At 45.1% G+C, this 12944-nt stretch overlaps 1 protein-coding gene across 1 annotated transcript in view; it reads left to right on the top strand.

Annotated features, from left to right (window-relative positions):
- Positions 1 to 12944, top strand: part of LOC145403724 (uncharacterized) — a 208742-nt gene that overhangs the window by 140482 nt on the left and 55316 nt on the right. The window contains exon 5 of the mRNA XM_080275404.1: positions 9054 to 9283. Within this exon, the coding sequence (XP_080131530.1) occupies positions 9054 to 9283 (230 nt within the window). The remainder of the gene's footprint in view (positions 1 to 9053; positions 9284 to 12944) is intronic.

The raw sequence follows: 12944 nt of genomic DNA, 5'->3' as shown, positions 1-12944 counted from the left end.
CCAGTGCATATTTCGATTGACTGTATTTCTCTTGTGATGCCATGTTGGGGGAGAAGTGATTTTGTATGTGCACTAGTATCTGAAAAGTTGATGGATTGATGTACCAAGGTGATGAGTCCACTGCCACTGCCATCAGCCCAGTCTTGTCTGATGGTGGTGAAATTATGAAATGTGGGTGTTTTTTGTGTTGTGCATAGTTTTGTTTCTTGTAAGATGGTAGTGTGTATGTTTTGTTGTTTGATGAATTGTGTGAGTTCTTGTTTTTTTGTGTTTATGCCATCTATGTTTTTTTGAAGCATGTTAATGTTTTGTGTATGATGTCTGTTGAGTTTATGGGTCTGTTTGACCAGATATAGTACTGTAAGAAACTGGAATAAGTATTGTACGATGTACTGTAGTGGTCTTCTACAATGGCTTTCAAAGTTAGAGTATGTACGAAGGAGGGCCATGCGAGAAGTTCATTATCCTGACGGATCCACTATCCGGATATGTCTTTGACTCTGTTGCATCAGATAATTGAGGGATTACTGTAATTGTCTGGTAACATGTATGGTCGATGTACAGTAATCCCTATAATACTCGGACACCCAATTCCCTGACACCCCAATTTCCGGACATTTTGGGCCTGGGCCTTCGGAACCCCAAAATGGCCAAAAAATGTTAAAAAAAAAGCAAAAAAAAAAAATAATAATAATCTGACATTTTTTTCAGCCATATTTTGAACTTGGGTGCGCGGCGCTGAACAGCTATGTTTGCCACGTAGTTCCCCCGACATCCAGCAGGGCGACGTTGTCTTCTTCCCTATTTCCTGTCTACCCATCGTCGTGAGTGCAGGCTCGTTACAATGACTGCCCACGTGCTCACTTTTGTGGTGGTGCCTTACCTGCTGGAGGCCCTGTTGTTCCTCTGATGCCTCTTACTCGTGTGTTTGACTAGGGCCCCGCCGCTCGAGAAGAGGAAATTACTGGTTCTGACTCTGGAGAAGAAGAGGGAGATATTGGACAGGTGGACATGGGATGGATGATGTCCTGCATCCCCAAGAATTCAACCTGGTCTGCTCTACCTTGTTTGATATCAAGAAATCTTGGGACAAACTCACCCAGTATATGGCTGACTTTGCATCGAAGACCAAATGCAATGTGCAGAGGAAGGTTATGTACCCTCCCAGGTTTGCAGAAATTGACCGCTTCACACAGATTTGGTATCGTCAACAATGTGCTGCCAGTGTGTTGCGTGTGGTACGGAGCTGAAGGCTGCTGCGAAGAAGTTTGCAAAGTTACATGACACCCCAGACTTCAAGGCATCCAAGGGTTAGCTCTTCGATACGGCATAGACTTACCAACCGTAAGGCCCATGGTGAAGCTCTTGGCGCTAACGAGGAGGGAGTAGAGGAGTTTCAGCAGAAGGTGAAGGGCTTGATCAACGGGGAGGGCCTTACTCTTTTCAAGTCTACAACACTGAAAAACTGGTCTATTCTATTGCTCGCTGCCAACAAATACTTTAGCAGAGGAGACGGAGAAGCATATACCTGGCCGCAAGCTCTCCAAGCAATGGGTATCTGCTTTGTGTTGCGCCAATGCTAACGGCATGCACAAGCTCAAGCCCGTTATTGTTGCCCATGCAAAGCAGCCTCGGTGCCTTCATGGGGTGATGGATGTCCTTCCTGTCATTTGGTACAATTCTGTGAAGGCTTGGTTCACAGCCAAGATCTTCAAAGACTGGTTTCACCAGCACTTCATCAAGGAGGTCATCCATTATCAGACGAACACACTGGGAATCCCGCGCGACCAGGTAAAGGCTCTCCTCCTCTTGGACAATGCACCTGCGCATCCCTCTGACACGGAGTTGGTGGCTGAGAATGGCCACGGTAGGTGCTTGTTTTTGCCATCTAATACGGCTGCTGTCATCCAACCAGTGGACCAAGGAGTGATTGTGGTAATGATGAGGCTGTACCGTCAGAAGTTCCTGGACGATGTGATGGTTGTTCTTGAGGACGAGGATGAGTGCAGGGAGGGACATGACTCGCGAGGCCAGCAGACTGTGGAAAACCTTCGCTGCTACAACCTCAAGTCAGCCATCTACAACTGGGCCAGTGCATGGAGGGAAGTCTCTGTCAAGACTCTGGAAAGTGGTTCTGCTTCTCGGAGCCAGCGTGGTGCATGACTTTCTAGGTTTTGACGTGGATGACTTCCATGCGCGTCTTTGTGCAGCTGGCAACGAGGTGGACGTGGACGAAGTGCGTGAGTGGTTGGATGACGACGAGGGCGATCTTGGGTATCAGATCATGTCTGATATAGAGATCACATCATCAGTTGCAGGTACAAGTACCGAGCTTGAAGACTCCGATGAGAACAGCGAGGATGCAGACTTCTTTCAGTGCGCCACTACTGCAGCCATCCCCAATCTGAGCGCATTCCGGGAACATGTCAAGTTCATTCTGGACTACCTTGAACACCCGGACTGTGACCGGTAGATGGGGCCCCTGGGAGTTTTGGAGGAAGTGCGTGCTTTTAGGCAGCGCATCATCACTCGCCAGAATCACCATTCCTTACGTCAATCAACCATTGACAGTTTCTTCAGGCCTGTGACCCCTGCTGTGCCCAACCCTGGCTTCATACCACTGCCTCCCCAAGACAGGCCTTCCACCTCCAAGCCACAGCCCAGCACATCGGCCACAGTGGAGTCGCCACTGGACGTGAGTTTGTGGCTATTTTCAGAGTCATCTGCAGTGGGTAGTTGATCATCATGTCCCAGCGACGCACCCCTCAGCCGCCTGCAACACCTCTTCTCGGACTCTGACAGTGAATAAACAACAAAAACTCGTCACTAGACCACACGGGAATTTACAGTGTTGTTCAGTGTTAAGAAATTAGAATTCAGAGTGCGAAGGCTTAAGTGCAGAGTGCTGCTGTACATTGGTGAGTTTCAAGTGCAGAGCAAGTAAGAAAAGAATATGCAGTGTTAAGAAATGAGAATTCAGAGTGCAAAGGCTTAAGCGCAGATTGCAACACTAGTGAGTTTCAAGTGCAGTGCAAGTAAGAAAAGAATGTGCAGTGTTAAGAAGTTTGATTTCAGAGTGCAAAGGCTTAAGTGCAGAGTGCAACACTAGTGAGTTTCAGGTGCAGCGTAATAATAGAATGCGCAGTGTTAAGAAATTAGAATTCAGAGTGCAAAAGATTAAGTGCAGTACAACACTGGATTACTGTATGTGCTTCAGGTGCACCTTCGTGCTGTCGGAGTCTGAGAGGAGGCTGGCTGTTCTTCGCGACGGCCACGGACATGTTGTAAGTATCCTGGATACTGCTACATATTTTCCATACTCTCTAAATCCTCATTTTCTGGTTCCTTTTTATTTATTTCATGCATTCTGTCCCTTATATGTGTGAATTGGGTCTTAAGTAGGTGCTATGCATGTCTGGTAGGGAGTTATGTAGGTGGTTTTCTGAGTTAGGCTGGGTCAGGTTCCATAAGTACCTGTCCCGGAGGCATTTTCACAATTCCTGGACAAGCCCAATTTCCGGACATGCCTTTGGCTCTATTACATCAGATATTGGAGGGATTACTGTACAGTAAAATTATATGAACAGCCTACACATGTTACATGTATGATATACATGTTTATATTATAAACATGTAACTTTGAGATTCTCAGCCTGCTGATGGGGAACTATCTTGATGGGGAATTGTCCCAGGCCAGAACCTCCTAGTCTGCCTCGTGCCTGGTGGTGTAAGCGGCCTACTTTACAGTATTCTGTGTTTTCAGCATTTTGGGGGGTAACCCCTTCCATCTGTCTCTCCTGCTACTGGAGAGAGAAAGAAGAGGAAGGCAATTACTCTTGAAGTGAAACTCAGTATAACTGCTGAGCATGAAGGCAGCACGCCCGTAATGGCCATCGCACGTGAACTTGGACTTTCACAATCAATGATCTCAGTAAGTACAGTATTCAATAAATAACCTGAGGTAGTCAACACTTTATGGTACTTTATTATAAAACAGACTTTGTGTTAATGAATTTGCCCAGCTGTAGGCTAATGTAAGCATTCTAAGCATGTTTAAGGTAGGCTTGGCTAGGCTATGATGTTCAGTTGGTTAGGTGTATTAAATGCATTTTTGACTTGCAAAAAAAATTGACTTATAAGCATTTTTTCGGAACGTAGCCTGCTTGTAAGTAGGGGACCACCTGTATAACAAGTCCCTCCACCTAACATTCACCCATCAGAGATATCCTTGAAAAGAAGCGATCGAGTTCACATAGCAATCAATGCATTACCTAGCCCTTCTTAACTACCAGCTTTGATTTGCGATGGGTGGAATCACAAATGACATGTATGCTGCATGTAAATAGATCCACACAATGTGACACTCATAGTGTAGAACTGTACAGCATATGCCGCACTAAATATGCAGACTCAGCATCAACAGTGTAAGGAACTTATAGGATGGCCCCATAAGGACAGTTCTTACATGTTGTCAGTGGGTCAGCACAGCCATGCAGGCTGGGGTTAAGCAAGAACAGTAATAAAAAATGACAATACTGACAGCCCTCACAGATTCCTTCACTACAGTTACACACTGTTTTATTCATACTACAAGGTGTGGCAAATATTGACAACCCTCACTAATTCCTTCATTGCAGTTACACACTGTTTAATTCATACTACAAGGTGCAGCAATAAAGAAACAAGACAAAGGCTCCTGATTCTGCAACTCTGCTGCCACACACAGATAAAACGCATCAGAGTGTTGCGCAACATCTGAATGCTCAAAATGCTCAGTCTTGGCTCAGTTAACCTAATAGGCTTGTGTTTACTGGTGGGTTTTTAACTTGTGAAGTGCACTTTTTATTGCTGTGAATATGGAGCAAATGACAGATGTCAGATTCTGGGCTAAACTGGAAAAAACTCCCAATAGAGGCCCTGGCCTTGCTGAAAGAAGTGTACAGGAAACACAGTGTCCTGTGCTTGTTTCTTTGAGTGGCAAGCAGTTCAGTGAGGGGCAGAAAGATGTAATGATGACTCAGAATTTGGACAGCCCACAACAACGAAAACTGATGTCAACATCCAGAAGGTCCGTGAACTGGTGCAGACAGACAGCAGACTGACAGTCAGAATGATTGCTGAGCAGTTAGGATTGAATAAAGAGTCTGTGAGGATGATCTTGTTGGAAAATTTGGGCATGCAGAAGGCATATTCAAAGATGGTGCCCGAATTGCTCCTCAAGTACCAAAAGGGCCACCGTGTGGATATATCCCAGGACATTGTGCAACAGTTGAAGGATGACCCAGAGTTCCTAAACAATCTCATCACTGGGGCTGAGGCCTGAGCCTTTCAAGTTCAATCCTGAAACCAAGTGGCAGAGCCTCCAGTGGAACATGATGGAGTCACCCAGACCAAAGAAGGCCCACATGTCCAAGTCCTCTATCAAGGTCATACTCATTGCTTTCTTTGATTACCGAAGGTTGGTGCACCACAAGTTCATGCTGGAAGGGCAGAGTTTGAACCAATGCTTCTACAATGAAGTGCTAGCCTGGCAGATTGCATGAATCCAACAGACAAGGCACGACTTGCGGGAGAACAAGAACAGGATCTTGCATCATTAAAACACCCCTGCACACATGGCCCATAGCATCTTCCAATTCCTGATCAACAAACAGGTTGCAGCTTTGGAACACCCTCCATGCTCACCAGATCTAGCACCATGCAAATTCTGGCTCTTTCCCAGGCTCAAAACTGTCCTGCAAAGAACACATTGTGAGGGTGTGGAGGGCAAGACTTACGTGACCGACTTCCTGAAGGCCACGAAGGAGGGGGACTTTGAAGAGCACTTCAAGACATGAAGAAGAAGAATGCACAAATGTATTGACTACAGAGGGATTGTTTTGAAGGGAGGAGTAAGTACATAACAGTCACTATTTTCATGATATATACTCTTGCGAAATTTCGTTTTACGATAGCAAGGGAATGTTTTTTTCCTAGGAGTCTCGCGATTTTCCTACTATTTTTGTGAGCCACCACATCTCCGCAGTTACTTGTTTTGAACCGACCATTGAGGAGATGTTGGAAACAGACGAACGAATCAATGACAATGAAGTTCAGGAACCCTTACCTGCCCAACCAGGTGAGTCAACATCTCACCAAATCACAGACTTGTTGGCAACCACTGCTCGTTTGAAAAAGCAAATTGAGGAATGTGGAGGACAGAGATCAGGGAAACTTTCCTCTCGATGTTGGATAGACTTCTGGCTAATTACAAGGACCTTTTCAACACCAGAGTTCATGCATGTCATCAGACTCTAATAACATCATCCCTGTCCTCTTGTATTGAACAAGTCCAGTCTTTGGAGAACATACAGACGAAGGTGCTGTGGACGAGGACATTGACAACATTGGGGAGCTTGATGAGCTCTCACTGGAGTTTGAGGGCTTTGATTTTGAAGCATCGGGAAGTGATGGTGTGAGGGACTCAACAGTGGTGGCAGGGAGCGGTGAGGGGGAAGGTAGTAACTAACCACTGCTCTCAGCCTTGGAACTCATCTTCAAGCCCCATCAAGCAGTTCAGCTTTAGTGTCAGTGTTAGTAAATTCTTTGTTCAGTAATATATTATATGTCTGAGTAACTGTATGTAATTTATACTAGGGATATTGTGTCATTAATGGGTAGCTAAGGGGGAATGAGGTGGCTGACCACGGAACCAATTACGACTTATAACGTGTAAAGTATACGCACAAATTTTGCACATTTAACTTTCGCGCCGCAATTGCAGTACTAATTAGGCATGAAAATAGTGCCTGTACTGTAGTATCCTGTTATTTCAGCAAATAAAAGTTATATTGATAAAGTCTCGTTTCTTTTTTGCCACACCTTGTATTTCCATACGAATGTATTAAGAGAGTGTTTGCAAACCAGAAGGATTACATTTACAGTAGTTTTAAATAATGCCTTTGCTATTAGAGATAATTTTATAGTAGGATGGTCTTTTGATTGTTCCAAATTAAAATGAAAAATGTCATTAAACTGAAAGTTTTAAAAGTCTGGGGTATGTTCAGAATATAAAAACTTTGACTTTACAGTTAGCCTATAACTGGAAATTTGGGGAAAGTTACAAATCAGCTGTGTAAGTAGCAGTGGAGGTCTAAGAGGTAATTTTTAGATGTTTTACTGTTGACTTAAGAAATAAGAAGGGCAGCTTGTGGCAAGAAGTGCCCGGTACTGAAATTATTTGATGAGGATCTAATTGTTTCAGCCCAGCTTGAACCCTGTTCAGGCATCATAAGTATGAATACAGTATTTCATTGCACTGTGAAATGAAGACACAGTGGGTTTTATCACTATCTCTGTTAACTGATACAGAATAATGAGAACATACTCGATGATTTGGTAAGTTATTTTCATTGTAACCTTCATGGGGCTGAGGGGGGCCTAAGGCTAAGCTGCCATAGTCAGGATCATTTAAGCCAGAGGAGACCACTCTACATCTGTGGCAGTATTGCAGTATGTCATAGAAAGCCCTCTATTTCAAATAGCAGTATTCTTATTATCCTTCATTGTGTTGTATGGCATTTGAAGTACAGTCAGCCCTCCTGGAACACTGTCTCTTGGTCAACATCAGAAATAACATTATGGAAATCATTAGGGAGATATGGAGCCTACGGGGAAAATGGCTTGTGGTCAACATCCTCCACAGAGTAATTCTTAATGACCTCTCAAGCCTGCCCTAACCTCCTCAAACTGGCCATAAATGTTCCAGTGATAAACACTAATACACACACACTACTGTAACTAATCTGAATTGTGGAGGTAGACACCACCATCACCCAGACTACATCAGCCAGACCACACCATCAGCCAGACCACACTGTCACCCCACACCATCACCCAGACCACACTGTCACCCCACACCATCACCCAGACCACACTGTCATCCCACACCATCACCCAGACCACACTGTCATCCCACACCATCACCCAGACCACACTGTCATCCCACACCATCACCCAGACCACACTGTCACCCCACACCATCACCCAGACCACACTGTCACCCCACACCATCACCCAGACCACACTGTCACCCCACACCATCACCCAGACCACACCATCAGCCATACCACACTGTCACCCCACACCATCACCCAGACCACACTGTCACCCCACATTATCACCCAGGTCATGCCTTTGCCCAGACCACACCATCACCTCGATCCTACCATCAGCCAGACCACACCATCATTCTGATCATACCATCAGCCATACCATACTGTCATCCCACACCATAACCCAGACTACAGCATCACCACCACTCATGACATTATCTCTCAGACTACTTCATCACCACCACCTTCATATGACACCATCTCTCAGACTAAACCATCACATAGATAATCCCACACCACAATGAACACCATCACCCAACACCATTACCCATACCATCACTGAACACCATCACCTACACCATCACTCACACCCCACCATCTCCCCATACCATTGAACACATGAGGAGTCACATGGCCTGTGCTGTGGCTATGTCTGTGCAAATGGTGTTATTGCATGTACTGTCAGCCATCCTCCAGGGTCTTCACTTGTTAAGTCTGTGAACTGCCCTGGCCTGTGCTACATCACTGAACCGATGAGTAACATCATGCTGAAGCTGGCCATGTTTAGACCGCTGTTCTGCATTGTGGTGGATACTGTATAACTGCATTATGGTAACTTATAGGACCTAACCAATTGCTTGTCACATTATAATTTATCATTGTTATGGGAGAGTGCGTTATTGGTAAGTTTACTGTATTTGGAACATTATACTGTATATGCAGACTGTACCTAATGGTATGGTGCTATGGTGGGATGCTTTTCCACGATAGCATTGACAAAACTGGGTGACTTTGCTGCCTGATTATACAAATATCCTTCAACTCCTACCCTATCCCCCAACAGGAGGATGGCAGACTGCAGAAGGGAAACTTCAGTCTGTAACCCACCAGGTTTGCATTTCACATGAGCCTAGTGCCTCAGCAACAGCAATAACCTAATGGCATCTGTTGCACCCATAGGAGAGAAGCCGTTCCTGTGCAGTGAGTGTGGTAAAGCGTTCACATGTAAGAGTGAATTGAACCGCCACAGCAAGCGGCACTCATCAGAGCGTCCCCATGCCTGTCCCGAGTGTGGCCGCAGCTTCAAGATGCGACACAACCTGAGAGCACACATCAGGGCCCATGAAGGCACCCAACAGTGGAAATGTCTGCTCTGCCCTGCGGTGTTTCCCAAGATGAAGCTCCTTGAGGTGAGTAGGATACTTTTTGTGTAGACAGGAAACCTAAAAGACTGTTCAATATAATGGTGATAATATAGGAAAGAGCTGTATGTGCAATAGGCCCTCGCCTTATTGTAATCTACTAGAACAGATACTGGAATTAACTAATTCTCTGAGGGCCCCTGGACAAACCATCGGACATGCCGGATACCATCCGTTAAATGGGAAAACCCATGTGGACCTACTGGACATCTCTGACTCCACTGGACACTTTTTTACATTTAATGTATGCAGTGCATTATAGGGGCATTTGACACAGGCCTACTGGACAGCTCCGTGCACACAGGGTGACTCAGAACACAGTAACAGATGCTGGCTGGAGTTTTTCCCACTCTCTTGGGCTAGGTTTGGGATGAGCGGGCGGGAAGTGTTGGAGCATTAGCTCATTTTGGGGATACTTCTGGTATAAGCTTGGGCAGGACTGGAGGCTGTGTACATACTCTACTGCACTTGGTCAGTCTCGGTCTTGCTGTGTCTTTAGTTGTGCTAACATCCCTGCCTCAGCATCTCACGTCTCTTGAGTGTGGAAAGTGTTACCCAATAGTCATCGTCATCATCATCATAATCATCATCGTTGTCGTCGTCATATCCTTTGTTGTCCCCTGAGGAGCGTAGAAGCCATGGACTAGTCAAGGTACCCGTTACTGAATGTAAAGAATGGCTTCTCATAAGGAATCACCTACCTCCTCATCTACTGAATAAGCAGAGAGGAAGATATTGACATCATCATCATTATCATCATCATCATCATCATCATCATCATCATCATCATCATCATCATCATCATCCGAACCTCCTTTCCACCCTAGGGCAGGGTGAGGAGTAGCAATGTCCAGACAGCCCAAATTTGCCCAGTCTAATGGGCCGCGCTTCCATTCACTCATCATTCAAGTCCCCGGGATCCTGGCTCTGTCGGATATGCCAAAAACATTCACCATGTTCTGTAGCTTCACATAAATATATCCAATTGAGTCAGTCTGGATGCTGCCACGTTAAAGAGGGGTGCCAAATCCCCGATCATGCTCTTCTACTCACAACATTCATCCAGCCAGCTCGATCTCTTGTCAGTTCCCTAGCCTTACCGACTTCCAAACCTCTCTTCCTCACACACTCATCCACCACATCCCTCCACCTTTTCCTTGGCCTACCTCGCATCCTCCCTCCTTCAGATTCGCTCAGATATGCCTTTTTCACCACTCTATTGTTATCCATTCTCTCCACGTGACCATACCATCTCAGTGCACTCTCTTCGATTCGGGTGTCCATTGACTTCCTCACTCCATAGCTATCATGAATCACATTATTTCGTATCCTATCCACCCTCTGTACTTCACATACATTCCTTAGCAGTTCCATCTCCAATGCTCTTACTCTTGACTTTTCGTTTTCATGCCACACCATAGTCTCACATCCATATGTTAAAGTTGGCACTAACACTCCTTCATGTAATCCTCGTGCAGCTGCAACACTCAAGCCTCTATTTCTTATCAAGGCCTTCATTACTCCAGTTGCTTTTCTTCTTTGTGTCACTCTATTTTCAACTTCTTTTGCACATTTTTCTCTCTGTCACTGTATGGAGGTCTTTGAACTCTCTCACCAATTCCAGTCTCTCTCCATTCACTGTAACATTGCACTGGGAGTCACCTCTCTCATAACCATCACTTTACTCTTTTCTACATTTGCTCTCAAGGCACGATGCTCACAGACATCAGCAAAACTCTGCACTAGCCTACCAAGCTCTTGTTCAGTACTTGCAAACAGTACGGCATCATCAGCATACAACAAATTTGAGATATTCCATTCATTACCAACACCATCCTTCTCTCCATTACTCGTGTTTTTACTTCACTCATCACGCCATCCATATATATATTGAACAACCATGGGAACTTCACACAAACTTGTCGCACACCCACACCGATCATGAACCATTCACTTAGATGCCCGTTAGCCTTTACACATGCTTCACTGCCATCATAAAAACTCTTGACGGCAGCTGGCAGCTTACCATCTAACCCATACATGTGCAAAACTTTCCACAATCCATCTCTGTCCACTTTGTTGCATGCTTTTTCCAGATCCATGAATGCCATAAACACCTTATGGTCCTTCTCACTAGCCTTCTCTGTTACCTGTCTCACTGCAAATATTTGATCCACACATCCTTTGCCACACCTAAAGCCACCCTGTTCATCATTCAGTAGGACTTCTGGTATCCCCCTTACTTTATAATATTTCTTCCATATACCTTCCCTACCACACTCAGTAAACTTATGCCACGATAATTCTTGCACTCATTTCGCTCACCTTTATTTTTGTATAGGGGTACAAGCACAGCCTTTTTCCACTCTGCAGGCACAGTTTCATTCATCCATGCCTTCTTACATAGCTCCAGCAAGCACTTCATTCCACTCTCTCCACTACACTTAAGCATCTCTTCATACATCTCATCAACCCTAGCTGCTTTCCTATTTTTCAGCCGCTTCACAGCACTCTTCACCTGTGTGAGTATCGCATCTCCTGGCACTGCATTCCTTCTCTGCACACCCCCAAAACCAGTCATGTTTACAGCTGCTTTGCTATCTTTATTCCCATTCATCAGGCTTTCAAAATATTCTTTCCATCTGGTCCTTATTTCATTCCCGTGGGTTAATAATCTACTACCTACATCGTTCACACCGTCACTTTTTTTCCGCTTTCACTTCTTTATTTCTGCATGTTCCACAAGATACTGACCATTGCAAAAAAGATGAAATTATTCGAGGTGCATGAAAAATGGACAAGCAGGGACAACGTTGGTTGCAAGTATGACATAAGAGTTTGGCCCTGCATGACATCATGAAAGTGAAGGACAAAATGAAGGAGGGTATGAAGAAATTGGAAGGTGTGGGGAAGGGTAAGGATGTGTTCAGGAGCAGGAAACTGCCCAACAAGAAACTGGACAAAGCAGTATATAGATGGTACATGCAAGAGCAAGATGAGAATGTTCCTGTACTGTACATGACCTGGACATCCAGCATGCAGCACAGAGGCTTGCTACTCTCCATGGAGTAGAAAATTCCAAGTGTAGTGATGGCTGGCAGTGGAAATTAACAAGTCCATAACTGGGAGATGTTCAGTGCTGATGGTGATGTTGATGCTGTGGAGCCATTCTCCTAGCATCTTTAGAGGCTGATGGAGGACAAGGGCCTGCATGGGTTCCAGATTTACAATGCTGATTAAACTGGTCTCTTCTGGCATGCTCTTCCTCAAAATACCCAGGCTTTGAAGGGTATTAGCAGCACTCCAGGGTAATAAGACAATGAAGGAGTGTCTCTCCATTCTGACCTCCGTCAATGTTGATGGCTTTCATCGCCTGCAACCGGTCATAGTAGATAAGAGCAAGCGATCTGGGCCACACAAGGACATAATGACCAAGCTTCATGTGAACTACCATGGAAACAAGTCTGCCTGGTTTACCCAAGATATGGTTCCACCATAGCTTCAACCCTTCTGTGAAGCAACATCAAGAAAGGTATGGCATTGTTCCTGATGACCAGGCAGTGCTGCTGTTTTGAACAGTGCACCAGCCCATCCTTCCTCTGCCAAACTCTGCAGGAAGGGTGAATGAATCAAGACTTTTTTCTTCCCA

This window comes from Coenobita brevimanus, chromosome 61, assembly GCF_032717465.1.
Source record: "Coenobita brevimanus isolate Jiangsu-jjx chromosome 61, ASM3271746v2, whole genome shotgun sequence".
NCBI classification, from domain to species: Eukaryota; Metazoa; Arthropoda; class Malacostraca; order Decapoda; family Coenobitidae; genus Coenobita; species Coenobita brevimanus.
This window is presented reverse-complemented; position numbering and strand designations above follow the sequence as displayed.